At 37.2% G+C, this 22,689-nt stretch overlaps 1 protein-coding gene across 4 annotated transcripts in view; it reads right to left on the bottom strand.

Moving 5' to 3' along the window:
* The window catches only part of dgkg (diacylglycerol kinase, gamma), a 106,404-nt gene that overhangs the window by 19,977 nt on the left and 63,738 nt on the right, over positions 1-22,689 (bottom strand). For all 4 annotated transcript variants that reach the window (XM_077537326.1, XM_077537325.1, XM_077537327.1 and 1 more), the window contains 3 exons: positions 17,350-17,414; positions 5,721-5,811; positions 3,995-4,196 (listed from right to left, as the gene is read on the bottom strand). In XM_077537326.1, the coding sequence (XP_077393452.1) occupies positions 3,995-4,196; positions 5,721-5,811; positions 17,350-17,414 (358 nt within the window). The remainder of the gene's footprint in view (positions 1-3,994; positions 4,197-5,720; positions 5,812-17,349; positions 17,415-22,689) is intronic.

A 22,689-nucleotide genomic window follows, 5' to 3' on the forward strand; every position in this document is an offset into this window, starting at 1 on the left:
ATATGTTCACTTTGTATTACCTTTGGATTAACTTAATTCAAGTGAATATATAAAATTTAATCTTAATCTCTATCATTTGAGTTCTTGGCCTGTGCCCCGCCCCTTTAATGTCATTTGTTTAATTGTTCTTCTAATTAGCTAACAGACAGCAAAGAAAATCTAATCTCCCTTGAAGGGATGTAGTGAATCCCCTCCAGCACAGCTAACTTGCCGTTTCAAACGTCAATACACATCAAAATGACCCCAGGCATTTAGGTAAATATGCACAGGAGATTATTTGCTCCCTTGTCAATCAGATAAGAGATTTTGGAGCGACGCGAATGACGCCGTCATCCAGCGTACCTGAGTCCCATCTCAGCTGTGTGCAGGCATAACACGACAAGACGAAAGCGGTGCAGACACGCGCACGCCGCGGGCTTTTCGCAAAGCACTCCGGGTTGCTCTGGAAGATTACATTAACTCCAGCAAATGGATTTAAAAGCTTCACTTTAGTGCACCAGACAATGCTACTGCCATAAGCAATTTAGTGTATGACAAAGGCACACATGGACGCACATGCACACAGTCTATGAGTCCTGCTACCAAAGCATTGACAGCAGAAGCTAATGAAATGAATCACGATTCTGAGATTCCAGCACGCGCCTTAACGTTGATTACATCATATACTAATATTCAAGTGACCAAAGGGCCAGCAAACCTAATCTACATTTACAACTTTATCGCTAATGTTAGTTTCATGTATTCATTAATTCCCAACACTGTATAGGGATACATGATTTTTGTTGTTGTTGTAATTTTTTTGTCAATTAGATTTCATACTAAACACTTTGGTTATGTTTATGGTTTACAGATGTTATTTTTATTTTTTTTACATGTTTGATAATTGTTGATGTTGTGATGTGAATCACCTTCACACTTGGAGATTGAAGTTTTGTTTTGATTCTTTGCATGTCTAATGCTAACATTGTATCTATATTATTATTATTATTATTATTATTATTATTATTATACAATATTGGTGTACATGACATACATTTTGATACATCAAAATTCGTACCCTATTATTATTATTCTTATTATTATTATTATTATTATTATATACCGTATTTTCCGCACTATAAGGCGCACCGCATTATAAGGCGCACCTTCAATGAATGACATATTTTAAAACATTTTCCATATATAAGGCGCTACAGTCAAGGCTGAGGTTACGTTATGCATCCATTAGATGGTGCTGCGCTAAAGGGAACGTCAACAAAACAGTCAGATAGGTCAGTCAAACTTTATTAATAATTACAAACCAGCTTTCTGACAACTCCATTCACTCCCAAAATGAATAAACAGCTGTTTGATTATTTTCTCTGAGGTAAAGTATTCGTATTAGCTAGCGATTCCAAGATGGCGGGATCTTCTGCGCATGCGCGTCTCCGATCGTGCAGGGTCACCGATAGCGTCTTGACAGCGAGACCTGTTGCGGCTCAATATTGATCCATATATATTATAAGGCGCATGGTTTGAATAAATTGATGGCTTTTAGGTGCGCCTTATAGTGAGGAAAATACGGTATTTATTTATTTTTTATTTACACTTGTATGGCAGTTAAGAATGTTAAACTGTTACTTATAACAGCTTGTACAGTTAATGAAGATTTTGTGATTGTCACAGTTTGATCCTAGAACAGTTGAAATTACAAATCCAAACAAATCAAAAGTCAACCAGCATTCTAAACCAGATTGTATTATACCTTAAATGTACCATAATTTAGCATGCTTATTTTTGAAGTATGGTTCTTAAAGTTATTGCTTGCTCATAGTACTTTTAAATTCAGCAGGCCAAACTAAAAAGTGTCAAAACCTCTAAACATAAGCAAACAAAGTACTGTCATGTATTCAACAGACAAACACATTGAAAAAGGTTAAACTCTCACATTTGTTTGTCACTATTTCCTGAGAAATCAATGGAATTTAAACGTCGTCATCTACTGTACTGTAGACACTAGGTCAAAAACAAGCGCATCAGCAAGAGGTTAAGTAGAGTACAAGGCCAGAGGAGTGAGTGTGAGTACAGTGTTGTATTTCTGGTCAGCCAGCGTGATGAGATAAGGATACAACTGGGAGTGAGTACAGTGTGTCTTTCTTTAAGAGGATACATTAAGGTAAGGAGCGTGTGGAGGAATCAGGTCAGCGCTTAAAGGCCTAGATACACCAATCCCACGTCGGGAGTCGGACAGCGTTGGGCCGACGGCATGCACCGTCTGATCAGTGTATAAATTACCATCATGACGTCGGATCGAGTTGGAATAAGTCGGGGGTGGGCGTTTCCAGCAAATTCGACATGCTAAATCGGCGTCGGGGCATTTGATCTCTGTGATTGACTGTTAGCTAGTGAATCAGCGCACGGGGCAAGAAGAAGTGAAGAACACGGGTAAACGGTACTCAACTCAACTTGATGGTTTTTCAGGACAGCACACATGAATATTAAAGTGCCCAATAAAGGATATGATCATATTTCAGCATATTTTTTGCATGAAGATTTGCAAGGTCGTCTGATAAAAAAAACTAATTGTATTTTGAAGGTGGCTTCAAAGCTGTTGGTCAATGTGGTAATAGACATCATTTACATTTACATTTGTGTTTAAAAATAGTCGCCGTTCCTCCTATGGAGGACCAAAACTGCCAAAATTCGAAATAAATAAATGAGTAAATAAATAAATAAGTAAATGTCTAAAAGTTCATAAAAAAATGAATATAAAAAAATATAATTCCAAAATTATATCTAAAAAAATAAATATAAATGGAAATAAATCTGTTTTTATTTTCACTTTTAGTCATTTATTTAGACATTTATTTAATTATTAAGCCATTTATTTATTTAGTCATTTATTTATCTATTTATTTAGTCACTATTTATCTATTTATTTAGTCATTTATTTAGTCATTTATTTAGTCATTTATTTATTTAGTCATTTATTTATTTTGAATTTTGGCAGGTTTGGGCCGTACAGCCAAGTCGAAATGTTATTCAAACACAGGCTTAGGACCGCCCCCTCATTTGAATAACATTTCGACTTGGCTGTACGGCCCAAAACTGCCAAAATTAAAAATAATTGAATGACTAAATAAATGACTAAATAAATAAATGACTAAATAAATAAATAAATGAATGACTAAATAAATAGATAAATAAATGACTAAATAAATGTCTAAATAAATAAATAAATGTCGAAATAAATACATAAATGTCGAAATAAATAAATAAATGACTAAAAGTGAAAATAAAAACGTATTTATTTCCATTTATATTTATTTGTTTAGATATAATTTTCGAATTATATTTTTTTATTTTGACTTTTAGTCATTTATTTATTTATGTAGTCATTTATTTATTTCAAATTTTGGCAGTTTTGGTCCTCCATATCCTCCACCTCGGCCCGACGTCCTCGGAGCGTCCAAGTAAGCACAGATAGGCAGTAGTAATTCAATTATAACGGTGGACCGGCGACAGTCCAGGTCTCCATCAGGCAGAGGAAATCCAAGTTGTTGGAAAGGAAAAACTCCCTCGAAATAAAAGTTTTGTATATATATATATATATATATATATATATATATCTCCAGAGAGTGCACTATATGAGGCACAAATAAAGTTTTTCCACACTCTTGTTAATGCACTTTTGAAGAAGCTAATTTGTTGTTTCTGATTGTCCTTAATGTTTCACAACAAAGGTGACTTGCACATAAAAAGACTCATTGAGCTGGCAGAGTGACAATTACAGTTGACTTTACTGTACAAATACGGGTGCGTTATGCTAATGGCGCTGAATGAGTGCTCCATGCTTGAGGCTGATGGCACACAAACAAAAAACTGACTCAAATGAGTCATTGAGGTGTTCTCGTGATGTTCTTTTGAGCGTAACATTGCCGTCACCATGGCAACATTGCATCACTGCAGTGCGGGAAAAGAGACTAGAATCATCACTCAGGACACTTGCGCTCACCTTGCATGCAAAACTTGAGCTCTTTGGGGTCGGTGACGGTGCTGCTCGGGATCCTGTCGGGAACCTTCTTGCTCATGCGGTTGTAGTGCCGCCGCTTCTTGGTCTCGCCCCACAGGTTGGAGCCGCCGTGCATGCTGGGAATGTTGAGCACGGCGATGCCCTCCAAGGAGGTGTTGCTCAAGTCCAATGTGATGCCGTCGCACTGCAGCACAAAAAGGTAGCAGAAGTATTAGTGAGCATATGTTTTTCGACAGCTAGCATACATCAAAATAGTCTACTTCCAAACGGAATGAAAAATGCAGTCTCGAAAATTGCATTCCACTACAATGCCATGTCAATTTGAATTTGATTCATTGTTTAACCTGCACTTACAAGTGGTCCCAATTATGTTTTTCAAGTTATGAGCAGTCACTTGGTCTATTTTTTTATTTTTTATTTTTTATTTTTTTGACGTTGCTAACCAAAAATTAAGTTATGAGCATGTTTTAAGCTGTTGCTAGAGTGAAGTGGAAAAAATGGAGAGCCACAGTTTATTGAAAGAGACAAACAGTCAAATAGAAACAAAAACAACACGAAAACACTAATAAGAAGCATGAAGTAGAAGGTAACATTGAACTAACCGGGTAGCAAATGGCTAACTTGACTGACTGCAGCTCTGACGTCACTCACTTATTTCGCACAGGTTATTTCTTTACATTCTTTTTTATTATGTTTTTTTTTTTTGTTACTGATTTGTAATACAGTGTACTTTTTCTTCATTTAAAAAATGTAACAAAAAAGTCAACATGTAATTTTGCTGAAATAAACAAAAAAAGGAATATTTTAAAATTAAGAGCAAATAGTCATAATGTGAAAAAATTAACAGATTAGACCTTCTAGGGGAAAAAATCATTAGAAGAATACAATTGTAAATTCTTGAGAAAAAAAAACGCTAAGTCAAGAATAAAGTTAATAAAGTCATCTTCTTACACAAATACTGTAAAGTATTTTTGAGAAATATTCATATCAGAATAACGTTGATAGTAAAGTTGTAATATCCCATGAAAAAAAATGTTTTTTGGGAGGGGAAAAAAAAAGTCAAATTACAAGAAAAATATTATTTACGAAAATATTAAAACATATTTTGAGAATAAAATCAAAGCAGATTTCCACAACTTATACTAAAGTGTAACCACAACAGTTCTCTTAACGCAGAGAAAGTATTTATTTATGGTTGAAATATTCCATCTTTACGCTCTTGATATTACTTTTTTTCCTTGGGAAAAAAATGACTATTTTGCGAGATCACAACTTTCTTCTTGTAATGACTTATTAATGTAATATTACAATTTTTTTTATAATAATTTATTGCCACAAGAGCATTTTTTGTGGCCCTCATGCAGTACTTTGTATTTGGTATCTTGAGATAAAAAATAAATAAAAAAAATCGAACATAATTATCCAACAGTAAGCCTAAAATGTATTTTATCTGGATTTTCTAAGAAAAACCTACTGTTAGTCATTGAATCCAATTAGAACCACAATAGAATTATGTTTCTTATTAGCAATATTACGTATCTTTGCAAAAATAGAATATCTGTTGCGCCTACTATTTTGAATCTTATTGTTGCATTTAGTAAGATTTACAAGTTGGGAAGGTTTTCTTGTGAAGGCAAACACACGGCCAGCTTTACTTTCCATTTGCTCATCGCTCTTGCACAGGGCTGAATCTCAAGCGTTGACTCACCTCAACCTCAATGCACTCATTCAGCTTCTTGCAGGTGGCTGAAATGGTCTCAGTGGTGCCGAACTCAAAGTACCACAGCTTGTTCTTCATTCTGACCAGCAAAACAAAACAAAAATCAATCAAGGACACAAGTGCAGTCCCGACAACACGTGAGGTCACAAGTTTTTGTTGTTGTTGACATATTGAAGCTGTCTGCTGCCTTGAGTCATGTCATGTTTTAGCACAACTCGGGGTAATGTGACCCAGCAGGCCAAAACTCGGCAACAGCACCTTGAAACTGTACGAATCCAGCCATTCTGTTCATTTGTTCATCAAAACTGTGCATGTACAATGTCCTCACTGACTGTATTCACCAGGATATTGTACATATAACATTGCCACAGGTGGGGCGTGTGGTGAAACAGTGCTGGTGGCCACTACTTGTATAAATCAGGGCAAATACCAACCCGTCAGTCAAAGCATCTGCCCAAAAGTGCCCGACAGACAGACATGTCATGATAGATCATTTTATCAATTGGAACAGTTTTGGCGAAGGAAACATGAACATTCTTTATGTAAGAAGTAGAATTGACGGCATCCGAGCATGAAGAGAATTTACAAATTTGAACACTGGGCCAGTGAGACGAACCCTCCTAGATTAGCATAGCGATAGCTAGCTGGTACGACAGACACGGCATGGATGGACAACAAGTTTGGATTTAATAGTTTACCAAAAGCAAAAATACACTGTGGTTTTTGAGGGCCAGTGTTTGGCAAGGGATCCTGAAGGTTCAAGTAAGCTATTTTAAACTAAAAAGGAAAACCTTTCCGTAGGTGTTAAGTAGCTGTCACGGGTGGTACGAAGTGAAAGTGGGGAGATGGTGGTGGATATGAAGTAAGGACCCAATGGCAGAGACACATGATGGAGAGAGGAACGTGAGGACTTTATTGTCAACCATCAAGAAAAGAGAGGACAGGATGTGAGAGGACTGGTTGCCAAGTCTGATGAGGTGAGGGACAACTTGACAAACGTGGGAAGACTTGGTATGACATGGGGAGACTTGGCTTGACCAGGACAGGACAGGACAGGACAGGACAATGCTCCCACACCGCGTGAACAAACACCACTGAATAAATACACCACTAACGAGACACTAACGAGACGCTAACAAGACACACCTGGGAAATACAATAGGCTGAGGGCACTGATTGGTCACACATACTGGGAAGGGAAGACACACGCAGGTGGACAAGGTTAAGGATAACGAGACAAGGGAGACAAACCAGATGAAAGACAACATGAACACCCAAAATGTAACAAAAAAAAAAACAAACCCACTGAACTGAAACATGACAGTAGCAGTGCCAATTTTGTTTTTTGATACAATCTGAAAATAACCAATTTGTGCTTTTTCCTTCCTATTCAAAAGTTTTCAAATGTTGAAAAGTATCTCACAGTTAGTGTCTTTTCACAATACGTAAATACAGTTATGCTCGTAACTTGACATACTGTATCCCTTTACCGTTAGTAGATATGTATTGCACAATGAAAACTAACCCTATTACATGAAAAAAAAAGATTGATATTTGTGGCTGATAAAGGTCTGTAGTCGAAATGCAATATAGTTAGTGGCATAGTTTAGCATGTACGGTATGTGTGTGTTTAAGAATGTTGATGAATCCACGTGATTCTGATGATTATGATTTCCCGCCCAAGCCTGAAACATCTCGCCCTCTATTGCTGGGCAAGTGGCATACTGTACATCTCACAATATATAACACCAATTAACGCAAAGGCATGCTTGCCATCACGCAATAGCACTCTATTGATGCAACAGCTCAATGTGACAAGGGTACCGTATGTCAGAGCTAGGGGTCTTAAAAAAAAAATCGATTCGGCAATATATCGCGATACTACAGCACACAATTCTCGAATCGATTCAATAGGCAGCTGAATCGATTTTTTAACATCCATTTTTGATGGGAAAATATTCAACAAAACGTCTAATGCCGATGTCAGACTACACGAAAACAGCCCGATTTCAGCCCGACCGACGTGTCGCGGACAAACGGGGCATGTCGTAAACGATTTTGGGTTGACTTGACGTAGCGTCGCCCGTGTAATGTGACACGTTCAACGACTGGTCGCCTGTTGTCCGGGACGGTTCACGACCATCACGACAAAAGTAGAATTTTTGCTCGTCTTGACGCATAATGTGACATACCTCCGACGTCGTCTGTTTGGTTCCACAGCATTGACCAATAGCGAGAGGGAGCGAAACGTCAATCACACACTGAACAGCACTTTATAGCTCTTTTTATTTATGTATACATTTGTTTATTTATTCGTTTATGTATTTATTTATTTATCCCCTGGATAGTTCATGGGATGGGGCCAGACAGGTGCATCTCGAGGGGAAAAAAAAAAAAAAAGCGCCCGCTGCAGCGCTGCGGCTGCATGGAGCGCGCACGCATCCGTGCGACCAGTCAGGCAACGGCGACGTGAATAGAGGACCAAAATATATTGTGACTGTTGTTCTAATAATTTCAGAAATTTGGGCATATGAGATGGGCACATATTTAGTGAGGATCGATCACATTTTCATATAGTCGGACCAGGCCTCGCCGCCTTAACTGTCACCCGCTCTCACTTGAAAGTTTCCCCCCTCGGAGTGAGTGGCCTACAATCCAATGCACCGTACTAAAACAAGTCAAATATGAATAAATGAAGCAGTAAAAAAAATAATCAAACAATATAATATTTCAGTGTTTGATAAAATAATAAAACAAGATGTCATCCCGCAAATTAATCAACAAAATCACCTATAATTATCCCGGCGCATATAGGCCTAAATAAATTAAAATACAGTGTTGGCTACTAAATCATATTTTAAACACTATTGAGGAGCAGGGAGCGCAAGCAATGCGATCACATCACATGCGTGCTCCCATGCGTGCTCCATTCACGCAAACACTTCCTGTCCATGCTTTTTTTTTTTTTTTTTTTTTTGTCCCACCTCCCCGACAAACACTGGCCGACGCATTTCTCTTGGCAAGACAACACACGATGATCGGCTGGTGTCTTGTCGCGTTCAGACGTGTAGTGTGACTACACGCCCCGTCCACGACACGGAGCGAGTTTGTCGTGTAATGTGACAGCGCAACTGTCGTGTAAGACAAAAAAATCGCGTAGTCTGACATTGGCATAACTTTCACAACTTAAGCATGGAAGAATGTTATATTAATGGAACATTAAGCCTTAATATTTGATTTCAATGCTGTTCAAACATGAAAAATGTTTAAACCTGTTTGTTAAATACAGTGACTCACAGTTATAAGACTGAAGCTTCAGATCAATAAATAATACATTTTCAGACAGATCTTACAGTGTACATGTACAAGTTTACTGAATGGTATTTTCTGAATTTGAGTAAAAAAATCTCAACAATCCACTTGTAAATTCATATCGGGATTAATCGGTATCGAATCGAATCGTGACCTATGAATCGTGATACGGATCGAATCGTCAGGTACTAGGCAATTCACACCCCTAGTCAGAGCCAAAGGTTGCCTGCTACGATGTTCAAGCAGAGGACCATGTCTTTTTTTCAAATGATGGTACACTATTTAATTTTCAATTCTAGCCAAGATGTATTTTAATCTGATGTTCTTCTACAGTCACAAACCACACTTACACTAAATAGTAGCGTTCGATAGCACTTGCTCCCATTAAGTTTGGAACAGCAAATCCTGATTTGGCTAGAATTTCATCAGCTACGTAGCTAGCGTGATATACTTTGATGATTAATGAATTAAACAGGAAGTTGACACCGTAAATGAAATTGGAGGTTTTCTTCTCGACTCGCTCATGACACAAGCTTCTTTCCATTTTGGAAGCGACAATATGTCTACCACAACAACATAACATGACAAAACAGATTCAAAACTATATCCTACAGCACTGTTGTATGCAATCAGATGATTAGATATGCTGCTGCCAGACAGAACACAATAGGACTGTATTTAAAAAAATAAATAAATAAATCAAATATTGAATTGTTTTTCCTTTTCGAGGCTGATATCTTTTCATGAAACCATGAATCAATTATTTTCATCTCTTTTTCCTATAAATTCATAAGAAAATAGAATTTTAAAGGCCACATTTTTTTTTGTATCTTGTTTTCTTGAAATGTAGTGTTCACATGAATTTAAAAGTATTTTCTTACATTTATGAAAGACCTGAATCTTTTTTTTATTTATATTTACAATTATTGAATTAGAATTATGGGGAAAAAAATCATCACATTTTGGCTGATGTCAATGTTTGTTTAATACTTAAGTGATTATAACACGTTATTTTCATTACTAAACTACATCATTTAACCAAGCCTCCTCAAAATTTAATTTGGAGTTTGTTTGTGGAGTTTTCATTATGTCTTTAATATTTAAGAAGAATTGATGTTCCATAATTAATGAATATCAAATTGAATTGAAGTGAATCAAATCGGGAAAAATCGAAATAGAATCAAACTTCTCCCTTGTGAATCGAAATCGAATCGATTGACAAAATTAGACTTGATACCCAGCCCTAGAACACAAGTTAAACTATTCTCGTGGCGTAATTACATAGAAAGTCAATGCAGTTCATGAAGATGTAGTGACGCGAACTTGGACAAGCACCTATGAATTCACATGTTCACTCATTCTCTTGAATTTGAAAATTATAACTCGAAGCAAATACATTGTGAAAAATGTGGCATATCTGGTGGGTGCTTGTTCACAGCTGTTGAACTGTGAACCAAAACAGCATTTAGCATTAGCTAAATTTTTAGCACAACCGTCACAGCCACCTGATTGCCTAGAAATGTTCAAACTTTTTTTTTTTTTTTTTTTTTTTTTTTTTTTTTTTTTTTAACGATACTGTCATTTAGCTTTCAACAGACCGACCACCCCAGCCATGAAAGTTGCGGGTCGACTTCAGCTTCCCCTCAAAAAGGCAGGAAATTCCTAGCTTTAATCAGCAGTGTGAAAGGGACTAAAGCGTTTCACCTCCCCCAGGAAGCTTTGTCAGAATAAGTGATTGGGAGCTAATGTGACATCACAATTAGGAACAGTTGCCTTGCTCCACAAGGAAAAATGTCCCAGCTCATTAAACTGCTTCCACTGGAGACGGCCTGCTAAGATGTAATTAACTCACATTTCACAAGCCTTCTTATTTCGTCATCTTATCATTATACTGTATAGTTAGTGCCAGGTGTTGCATGCTCACCATAACAACAGCTACTGGAGATGTTTGACTCCCAAACAAAGATTGGGACAGATCACAGAGCTTATCTCTTTACATTTCCATCCTAAAGGGGTACCTGACCTCAGTCCAGGGACATGTTGGCGGAAGCAAGTTGTTGTGAAAACACAGTTCAGGGGCTGGAATAGAGCTACGACCCCCAAGATGACTCCTCTTCTTTCCAGATAAGCATTTCCTTTAATCCTCAACATGAGCAGTGACCCTTTGACCACAATTAACACCCCCCCACCCCCCGTCCTCCGTCTGCTCTGCACGTAAAATGGTATTAATTTGCAAAATATACAAACTTATATACCAAGAAATCCATCTGGAGGCATATGGTATATGGCTTTACTATACTATATATTGCACACAATGGCTTTATTTTTGAGACCTTATATCTTGCTATTATTCACCCTGTATGCTGTAGCTTTAGTTAAGTATGTTTTTATTTGCACTATGCTAATAATTGCATTTTGTTGTTCTGCAGCACAATTGTATTCTATTTTTAAACCAACCACTATAAAGAAAATGGAATTTGTTGGCAACTATTTTTAAAATACAGTATATTATTAGAGAGGATTGTCACAATAGGAGAAAGTCAACATGAAAAATCAAACTGCTGCTTCGCTTAAACATCAGTAGCCCTTGCTTGCAAAAAAAATAAAATGATCCATACTCAGTATAGCCACAACGTTGTGGGACGGAGGTCAAAAAGGTTTTGACGTTTGATCCTCACTAATCAGCTGACGACTTTATTTTCTTAGGCAGCTCACACGAAAGAGAGCTAATGGTGATTAAGAGGTCAACGGTCAACTAACAGGACATTTGTCAGTTTGTGGAAATGAGGTCACCAGTCCACCAAAAAACAAAAATCAATGAATGAATTAAACAACACTTTTCAGCTTTGAGAGGAGACTGCAGAAAACAGGCCGCTGCAACAAAGTAGAGATTGGAGAGGGCATACCAACCAACAGTCAAAGCTAACATTAGCATGTGTGGGAGCATAGGATAAGTGGCGCAGAAATGGATTTCTAGTGTGTGTTCACAAATGTCATAATGATAAGTCTTACAATATGAGTGGTGTTGACCACTCTGATCACTTATTGGCTAAGCATATTCATTACTGTATAACGTTTGAGAAATCCGCGGATAGAAGTACCAAATGCAAACATACTTTAGCTTAGCCCATTTCTGAGCCCTGTATGCGTTTGTGGTGATGTTTGTACAGTATTTTATGTAAGTGATTTTGGAGTTTTGTGTTTTGCTTGAGGGCATTATGATAGTGCTGACAGTAATTTCTCGACACACACACTCATACAGTATATGAACCCAGAAAATCTTCGTTCAAAAGCTTATTTGTCTGTGTACTCAATGAATTATATATGTTCATCCAATTTGCTGGTATCAATGCTAAAAAATTGAAGTATTATCAGGAAATTTATTTGATAGATTGGGATTTCTTGTGTGCAGAGACATTTTTTTTGTGTGTGGGGTAGTTTTCTCTGATCTTGCTAACAGTTTTGGCTGTCAACCACCACTTAAAGAATGCACTCAAAGCCTTCTCATGTGATCACACGTACCGGTAATCTCATGAAACTGAAGAACCTTAGAATGTCCCGGACAGTGTTGCCACAGTTACCGTGAAAAAGTATAAGTAAAAGTAAGTTACTTTACTCATTACTTGATTTTAAAAGTAACTTTGTTACTTTACTGATTAGTTGAATTTATTAGTAACTCATTTAGACTACAATTTATTTTATTAGTGACTTTCAGAAGAAGCAGACAACCCGGCTTAACATAAAAATGACAACTGGTTTTGCCAGTACTTTATTGGAAGTTCATTTTTAACAGAAATTTTTAAGGAAGGATTTTCATGAAAAAAACAAACAAAAAAAACTTAACATAAATACATTTACATTACAAAATGAGTCTCTAAACTGCACTTATAAATACACTTGTGATACTGTATATATATAGCCTATAATAGTGATGGGACTTTTGGCTCTTTCAGGGGAGCCGTTAATTTGGGAGCCGTTCACGTAAAAGAGCCGTTCAAAAGACTGGCTCTTTAAAAAAAAAAAAAAAAAAAAAAAAAAAAAAAAGACGCCTTATGATACATGGTCATGAAAAAAGAAAAACGCCTTAGTACACATGGTCGTTTAAAAAAAAAACAAAAAAAAAAAACAAATGCCTTACTATAATTGGCTGTTTAAAAAAAAAAAAAGCCTTACTATACATGGTAGCGATGGGACTTTTGGCTCTTTCAGGGGAGCCGTTCATTCGGGAGCCGTTCACATAAAAGAGCTGTTCAAAAGATAGGCTCTTTTATGTTTTTTTGTTTTTTTTGTTTTTTTGTTCGTTTTTTTTTAAAGCATTTTTTCCTGGGGGGGGGGGCTCTCGGCAAAGACTCGGTTCCCATCGTTCACATTGAAGAGCCGTTCAAAAGACTTGATTTGTTCGTGACAGACACATCAATAGCCTATAATATAAAACAAAGGCAGTTAAATCTATAATGGTAAAATTTTAAAATTATAATGAATGTCATTAATAAGTTTAAAAAATTTTAGCCATCAACTCTGTTCCAAAAGCCAAGCCATTATGGACCAAGCAGCTACTTCTTCCCATTCCACTCACGTCAAGCTGACGTCATTTCCTTCTGTGAGCGCTGAATTGTTAGCTTGTGTGAAAAATCCCTGGCACCTGGGCTCACAATCACACGTACAGTGACCTATTTTTGAAGACAGGCATTTATTTGTGTGCTCGGCATAAAAAAATGGTGCATCTTTATTTTCTTTCCGGGGCAAGTTTGGGAATCCACCATGTCGAGGTTTACCAATGTGTCACATTTAAAAGGGATGGAGAGAAGCCTCTTAAAGTGGACACGATTTGGAGTTGGATGTGTTGATGCCCAAACGTCGCAACCTGCCTCTGTTTAACTGCTTGTCTGGCCCCGCCCCTTACACATTTGTGCCACAACGTGCGCCTGACTTGCATTGGCCAAGAAAATCGGGCCCACAGTCTCCTTTCTAACAAGCCATGGATGGAAAGGTGCTGCTGAAGGTTGTGTGTGTGTGTGAGACATGCATGAAAAGACACAAGTGGGAATGTGTATGAGTGGCAAAGAGGACAAACACAGCAGTGTCGCTAATGTCCCTATGGGACTGACGCTGGGTCAAAGGCGATCGATCATCTTGTCACCCGTGGAGATAAAAAAATAAAAAAATCTTTTCAAGTCAAACGGCTACGAATGGGATGCAAAGTGCCAAGTCATCTCCACAATGGAACAGTTGCGGCTGTCAATCAGCTGTCTGTAGCTCTGCGGAGGATCATTCACAGATGAACAATAGCCTTCAGTGTTGGCTTACTGTAAATAGTGTTGATTAGCGTGTCGCTAAAGTGACACTTTAGCGCTCTCGCTGGGGGATCAGTGTGACGGTGGCCATAAGGAGCTCACTTGTCACTCAAATAGATTATTAGAATTACACTGCAAGATTCCATCCTTTAACATTATTCTTCTGGGTTGTGGGAAAGCTTGTCCTCTGGAATGCTGAAAACTAATTAAGTTGTCACAACTGTAATATGCCCAAAGTTGCCAGGGTCACTTGTAACTAACTCATTCACTCCCAGCCACTTTTGCAAGGCCCACAGAATATTGTGTTCCATTTCTATCAAAACATGGAGCCTACCAAAAGAAAGATTAAAGTCTCTTCTTTCATCAGGAAAAAAAGTATGTTTGTATGTGTTTCGAGTTTGCAGCAATTAGCATTAGAATATAGCTAAGCTTCATCAATATTCACATTCCTGGTGAAAACACTGACAAAAAGAGCTTGTTGCAACAAAGCCATGGCTTGATCTCTTATACTCTGCTGACACCATGTCAGAAGCTGCATCAAAGCCTTCTGTATGCTCTTGCATTAAAAAAACAAACAAAAAAAAAAAACGTCTAAACAGGTTTTTGGGAGGGAATGACAAAATATTTAAAAACGTTTTTACACATTTTTGGGATTGAATGAGTTAATAATAATAATAACAATAATAATAATAATAATAATAATAATAATAATAATAATAATAATAATAATAATAATAATAATAATACACAACGGGCAAGCAGACCAACTGCTTGTCCTTTTCCGAGAGCAAATGTTGAAATTTACTTTGTCTGCATATATCATGCTGTCATGCCTCAAAATGCCATGTTGCATAACCCAATAGCCAAAACAACACGGGTTTTAACCCTCTTCAGCATTTAATTAAACAATAACAGTGTCAACTTTTTACAAAACGCCATTGTCATTCTGATGCCCAAAAAAGACACTGCTTTTATCCATTTCAATTTGAACAATAACGGTGTAAACATTGAAGATGATACCTTGTATTTACCTTTTTTTTTTTTAATATATCAAAAGGCTGCTCTATAATAGTTCACTTAACACATGAGAGTAATGTTCCATCGGAGAATTGGGGCATCTTTTTGGTCACCCACCTCCACCAGTCATTGATGTAGCAAATACATACAGGACAGCAAATGGAAGACCTCTGCATCAATTATTTAAATCCAAAGAGTAAACAAGATGTCTCAATAACACTCTCATACTCGCACTTCCTAGTCAGAGTAGTTGGAGAGGGCTGAATTCATGCTATTATACGAACAGGCCCTGTTCCCACTGGGATGGCGGAACAAGCTTTTATACTTAACTGCCTTGTCAGCAGGGAAGAGCCGACAGGCGAATGTTTGGAGCTCGGGAAAGAATGTGACGAGCCAACACTGGGACCTCAATGCTATGATTGTAATATTTCATATCTTGTCTGTTAAAAATTTCTTTCTTTCTGATAATCAGCAAAATAATTTTAACAAAAAACATACATAAATAAAAAAATGTTAATTAAGAACCTACCAAAAGAAAGACTAAAGTCTCATCTTTCATCAGGAAAAAAAGTATATTTCTATCTGTTTCCGTTTTGCAGCAATTAGCATTAGAACATAGTTAAGTTTCATCATTATTCACAAATGTGTTTAGAATTGTGATTAATTGAGCTTTTTTTCAACATGGCCCTTTGCTCTGCTGCCACCTGCTGGTCGTTTGAGTAATAACTACCAATTCTTCAACCGTTTTTTGCAGTTGAGAGGCTGCATCAAAGTCTTCTGTATGCATTAAAACAACAAACAATAAAAAAAAAACTTATAAATATGTCTTTGGGACACTGAAAACATTTAAAATAGAACATATTTATACGTTTTTGGGAGGAAATGTGTGAAAAGGATGTTTTGTCTTTTTAAATAGTTAATTATGAAATGAATAAACAGAATGAATAAATATATAAATAACACAATAACAATAAAAAAAATCTATATAAATAATTGTCTGTATGGTATTTTCATTTTCTTTAATTAATTGATTATTTAATTACATAAAATCCTTTTAAAGTGAAAATAAAATGGTGGTGCCTTAAGATGCTACTTTAATTGATTAATTATTTAATTTAATACAATTCTGTTTAAAATAAATTCAGAATGGCTTTTCATTTGACGACGACGATCTTTTTAAATCTGTCTGGCAGTCTCAAAACTAAGGATGTAACGATATCCAAACATCATGATATGATATTATCACGATGTGAAGGCCATGATACGATAATTAGCACGAATTTGTGGGGAGGTTGGTGATACAAAAGAAGGTCACAATATTGTAAAAAAAAATGAGCTCATACTGTATTATGCTTTTGTACATGACAGCAATGCATATAAACACTCTACACTCTCTAATAACACTTAATATAGAGGCTCTTTCTTGTTAATATGCACACATTGGAGTTCCTCCACATATTGACTTGGTTCACACGCATATTATGTTCCCCGTTATCTGACCAGTAGTGTGGATTTTAAACCAAAATATGCCTTGCGAAAATTAAACTGCATTAAAAAACTAGCCATCAGAGGGTGCTAGAATTGCACAAATGGAAATCAACCTGGCTTTTTGAATAGATGTGCTGCTATTAATATTGCGATATGACGACGACGATATATTGTGGCGCTTTTATTATTGTCATATCACGATATTGCCGTTATCGTTACAACCCTACTCAAAATTGAACACTCTTTGGAAATAGGACATTTTCTACTGGATCTCATTTAATTGTGCACAGGGATGTGCATGGTGTGTCAAAGATCAATATACAGATCCAGCTGGGCAGGCAGCTATTGATTTATGTTGATTGGCTCACATTTCCAGATTAAAAGTGCAAGGTCATCTGTTGCCTATGCAATGTAACGCAATCTACATGGTAAACACACTGCTAACTACACCGCAAGAAAGAAAGTGGCCATCACAGCCTGTTATGCAAAAATGTTCATCTCCTAACCTGCTGTTGAACTTCTCCGGGTGTTTCTCCCTCATCAGATGGAAACGATGGGCAATGGAGGCATCCTGTGAAGAAAAGGACATAAAACGATTCACCATAAATGATGCTCCATGTCAGTAGCGTTTAGAAAGTCTCACTTTTGGAAAAATAACTGACATTAAGGAAATTGTTGCAACAAATCCCTTTATGTGTAATTATGCTTATTTACTTGACCTCAGAGAGTACCAGAAATTTATTCGTGGTAAACCTGTCCTGGTTGGTATCTTATTCATTCAGTATGAGTGGTCTGGATGCCTTACTGATTATACCATTCATGAAAAAAATGCATACTGTTCAGTTGCACAACATAATCATTACATTATAACCATAATCGTTCATAAATTACGGCATCATCATTTGCTATTGTAATGTATTTATTGCAGCAACCTTGTAAGGGCAGACACAGGATTGTTGTTGTAATTCCAGTTTGAGCCTGACCAGCGGTGGCGCCCATGAGACTCTGCACAGCTGCTGCTCATCAGCAATTATGTCCTGTATATTTAAAAGGCTGCTTCTGCACCTGTATTTTGTCGGACTATTCACTTGCTCATGCCGCAGTCCAAGATACCCTCGACTCCTCGACCTTGTTTTTGACCTTGACCTTGACCTTGACCTTGACCTTGACCTTGACCTTGACCTTGACCTTGACCTTGACCTTGACCTTGACCTTGTTCTTGCCTTCCTGTCTTGTTTCTTGTAAATTCTTGAAGATTTCTGTATACTTTGCCTTGTTGTCCTTTTGGATTGGCTCAAGTGTGTTTTCGGTTCAGCATATTTCTTGTGTGTGATTTTTGTTATTTAAAATTGCAAGCTTTGTTGAACTTTTTGCCTGTGTGCTTAATTTTTGTTGTAAATAAGTCCATCCATCCATTTTCTTAAGCGCTTACTCCTCATAAGGGTTGTGGGGGAGCTGGAGCCTATCCCATCTATCTATCTATCTCAATAGCAGCTTCTAAGCAATACATAACATAAAATAAATATTGTTAATGTTGTTTTTATAACCCTATCTAAAGTTTTTTTTCTTTGTATGCTTGTTCTGTATAGTGACATCATCTGCGGCTGCTCTAAAGTGTCCGACAAGAACATAAATCAAATTACTTCAAGTGCCTCCTCGCACACAAGGCCATTGTCAAGATAAATAGGTTAAAAGCTTCTTGTCTTTCTTGCTATTTTGCTATCATGTGGAGGGAAATGAAATATATACACTCTCTGGCCACTTCATTAGGTACACCAATTTGATCTAATAAAGAACTCTAATACAAGAACTAGCGTTCGTAACCTGAACCTGGAACTGAACCTGAAGACTTGGATTAGAAACTTTCGTTTGAACAATATGCCCATTACAGTATGGTCGATGTAGTTTCTAGTGATATACACTGCACTGCAATATACTAACACAGCTGAGCGCTCCCCTCAGGCTAACTTGAATAATTAGTTTAAACTTGTTAAAAAGATAAAGTGAAGGTAGTAGATCAGTAAAAATGACCATGGGGACTACCAGAGAAAAGAATAAAAAACAACCGGAAATTTCCGATAAAGATTAAAGCCTCCAAGAATACAAAAGAATAATGCTCCAAAACCAAACAAAGGCATTGTTCACACTGCAGCTCAATTGTGATATTTTTTGCCTATATGCGACACGTATCTGATTTTTGTTATGCTGCGTGAACAGTACAATTCCGATACTTTTTAAATCCGAATGGGCCTTATTCGTATGTGGATATAGATCGGGTACGTACGCTCATCCGCACACATCCGATCTATACATCATCTGCGCGGGCGGGGGAGACTACTGACACATCTGTGAATATAAAAAGCTATGTTGAGTAACAGTGTTAACTTTTTGTTTAAAATTTAATCACACTTGAAACATGATGCATAAAGTTGACATTTGTGGCGATGTATATTAAAAATTCAGCCCAGCAGACGGTTCATCACGCGCGGCAATGACAGAACGTCATCTTCTGTAGACGTCTCAATGAAATGAGATCGAGGAGTGTCCCCTCATTTCCCCAAAATATTTCTACCTCTTCCAACCTCGCTACTCTGGCAAATGAAGAAAAAATGAGTCAGTCGCATAACTGTTGCTTTTTGTAAACAACATTCAAAACTGACGCTGGAGGAAGCCGAGGACAGCAGCGAACCAGAAACGAGCGTGAAAACAGTCCACCAATCAGGAGCGGGCGTTCACACAGCCTAATTTGCATAATTCATGCAGACAGGACATGAATCAAACTCCTAAGACGTCCGGGAAACAAGTTCAGCAGTCCTTTTTTTATTTGTCTTACAGTATCTAGGAACGTTTTATATTGCTTATACCGGTACAGAAATAAATGAAAAATACAAAACACAAACTTCTTGTCAATCAATTAAAAATCTTACAGCATTTTACTCTTATAATTGGTGACCCAATATTAAAAAAAAAAAAAAAAAAAAAAAAAAAAGTTAAAGTTTTGCATTGATATGTTAAGTATGCATGTCACTGTTGTGTTCAGAATCATATATGGATTTTCTTGGCTGACTGCGAGATGTTACGTCGAGCGTGGCCTGACGGACACTGATGCGCCGATCTGACAGCATCAGCAAATTTCATATCTCAAAATAGAAGCGCCGGTGCCACTTTAATTGGCAGAGAACTTGAAACCCGCCGAGCGACGGGACATCACAAGCAATTTGATGGACTGAGAGGAACCGTGAGGAATGTGGGGCTTGGAGTATCTCACGTGTCATGAGATACGGCAAGGTGATTGCAATGACAACAACAAATGTGGAAAACATGGCAGAATTGAGGGGTTGAGGCATTGAGGGCATCAAAAGGCCTCGAGTGTGGATGCGAATGTTTTTTTTTTTTCGAACTCATTTGGGTTTACGACCACACGAAGCTTTCCAAAAACAAGACAAACTGTCACATCAGAAACTGTGAAAATATTTGCTATCGCCGCTAGCATCAAAGTTGTTTTGATCCTAAAGTTGACAGAACAGGAAGTGTAACTGTAAAGGACAAACCGACTTGACCACATTGACCGAAACATCTTCAAGCTGGTTAACTGGCATGAAATTACAATGAGCAAATTTCACACTGGGTGCAAAACAGCAACGACACATCCTTAGAAGTTTTTGTATAGTATTGAGGGTTTCTGTAATTGGGATTTACTTTTTTTATACAGTATATACTTTTTTTTCTATGCAATCTAAATCCGTACTTGGTGAGTCTATTGTGCTGTTTTATGAGTAAACAAATAAAGCTCATTTAAGACAATTTCTGGTGGCTATATTTTCCTTAATTTATGCTACTTCATGAAGATGAACAGCATTGTTTTATTTAAAAATGATTTTATTGCCTCCGCCTACTGCCCAGAGCCAGCTGAGATAGGCGCCAGTACCCCCGCGACCCTTATGAGGAATAAGCGGTCAAGAATATGGATTGATGGATGATTTTAGGGGGCAATGTCTAAAATTGCACATACCAATTTAATATTTTTGTCTATTTGAATAGAAAAATCAGAAGTTACTCACCGGTTATTTCATTGTTGAATAGTATTTTTACTTAGTACTTACTACTACTCAAAGAATTTGTTTTACTTTTACTTAAGCAGCCATATTATTCTCAAGCAGGGACCACCAACATGGTGCCCAAGGGGACTATAGCAGGACAACATGAGTAACAGTCCCGGAGGCGTATTGTATAAAAAGCTCATCAGTGATATATTTCTTATGTTTTTGTGTTGCTGATAGAAAAAGTGCACTATTTCTAAAACATTTTGTGAAATGCCAGAATTTTTTAAAACCTAGTATAGACCCTTCCAGTGCGACATCACGTTTAAGTGTGCCCCTTGTTTGTTAGCAGCTAGCAAGCTAAGATAGCTTGAAAACTTCGAAGTATATCCGGACACAAATGATTTAATGAATGACAATTTACACCTGTAAAACAACATACCTTAAGCTTCCGCTTCCACTTTGCCTTCCAACAAACTCCTCTTTTGTAGCTAGCGGCTCCAAACGGCTGGTTTCAATGAGCCACAGTAATGTAGTGTCCTACTCGGGACGTTTTTTTGTGACACTTGACATATTTCCCACTTTTTAACAAAAACGCTCGCCGAAAATCAAGCTTTGTACATTCATTTGTTATGGGATGTTTGCCTTCCGTGAGGCGCAGCGGACGCTAAGCAGTGACGTCAGCTGGAAGGGTCTTTAGTGCAAAGGTCAGACCATAACATTCACAGAGACAAGCTTGGGGGCCTGAGATTGCTATGTTATTTTATGAGTGTCTATATCAAGCCGGTAGCCCTTTGAAATAATCTCAGTAGAAAAAATGTTGGTGAAATACTGAAACCTGTTCTAAAGGAACAGTAGCCTGCTCTTGTGTACAATTTTTGCGTACTTTACCAACTCTGGTGGTGAAATATAGAGGTGGATTAAGTCAAGTGTGCCCCCAAGGAAGACTTTGGTACCAAATGGACGGCCTCTTGCAGCCCAAAATTGTGAAAAAGGGTCAAGAAATGCACGTCGTGAGCACAGACTGTCAACTTTGCCCCCAGTCAATGTTTTAGCATGAAAAAATTTTTTTGTCCTAAAGTAATTTATTATTGGAATATATATTTTATTTTATTTTATTTATTTTTTTTATTTTTTTTAGAGATAGACCGATATGCTTTTTTCAGGGCCGATACCGATTCCGATTATCGGTAGTCAAGGAGGCAGATAACCGATATTTGAAGCCGATATTCATTTGCAGTAAAAGTTAAAATGTTGGCACCAAATTTTTGAATAATGCAAACCCTAACCGTTCTTTACAATGGATTCTCACACTACACTTTTCATTTTACATCCTTCTATCTGCAATAAGACGTTGGTGGCGGGGGGAGTTAAATGTGGGGGCCAATGTGACATTACCTTTTATAGCATTTGGGATACTTGTAGTTTTATTCTATAAATGTTATATTTTTATATTTTGAAGTAATAGGAGGAACCCTGTCATTCAAAATGTGCATCAGCTGTGGCATTACTTATTACTACAGCAAAAAAATAATAATAATTCCATGAGAAAAACTATTCATCCCTGAACACCATACAGTTCTTGTAGACCTTATTATAATTATTGTTATTGTTACCATATAGACAGTTTTGATAAGCTGAGGATCTTAAATCGAGAACAGCAATATCATGCTACTCCTCTCTACAAGAGAACTGTCAAAAGACACTTCATCATGTAGTTTACTGCCACTTAGGATGCCCCAATCAACGCAGAAAAAGGTAGAGTAAAATAACTTGGTTATAATAATAGTAAGAATAACTTGGTTA

This window comes from Festucalex cinctus, chromosome 11 (assembly GCF_051991245.1).
Source record: "Festucalex cinctus isolate MCC-2025b chromosome 11, RoL_Fcin_1.0, whole genome shotgun sequence".
In the NCBI taxonomy this organism is placed as follows: domain Eukaryota; kingdom Metazoa; phylum Chordata; class Actinopteri; order Syngnathiformes; family Syngnathidae; genus Festucalex; species Festucalex cinctus.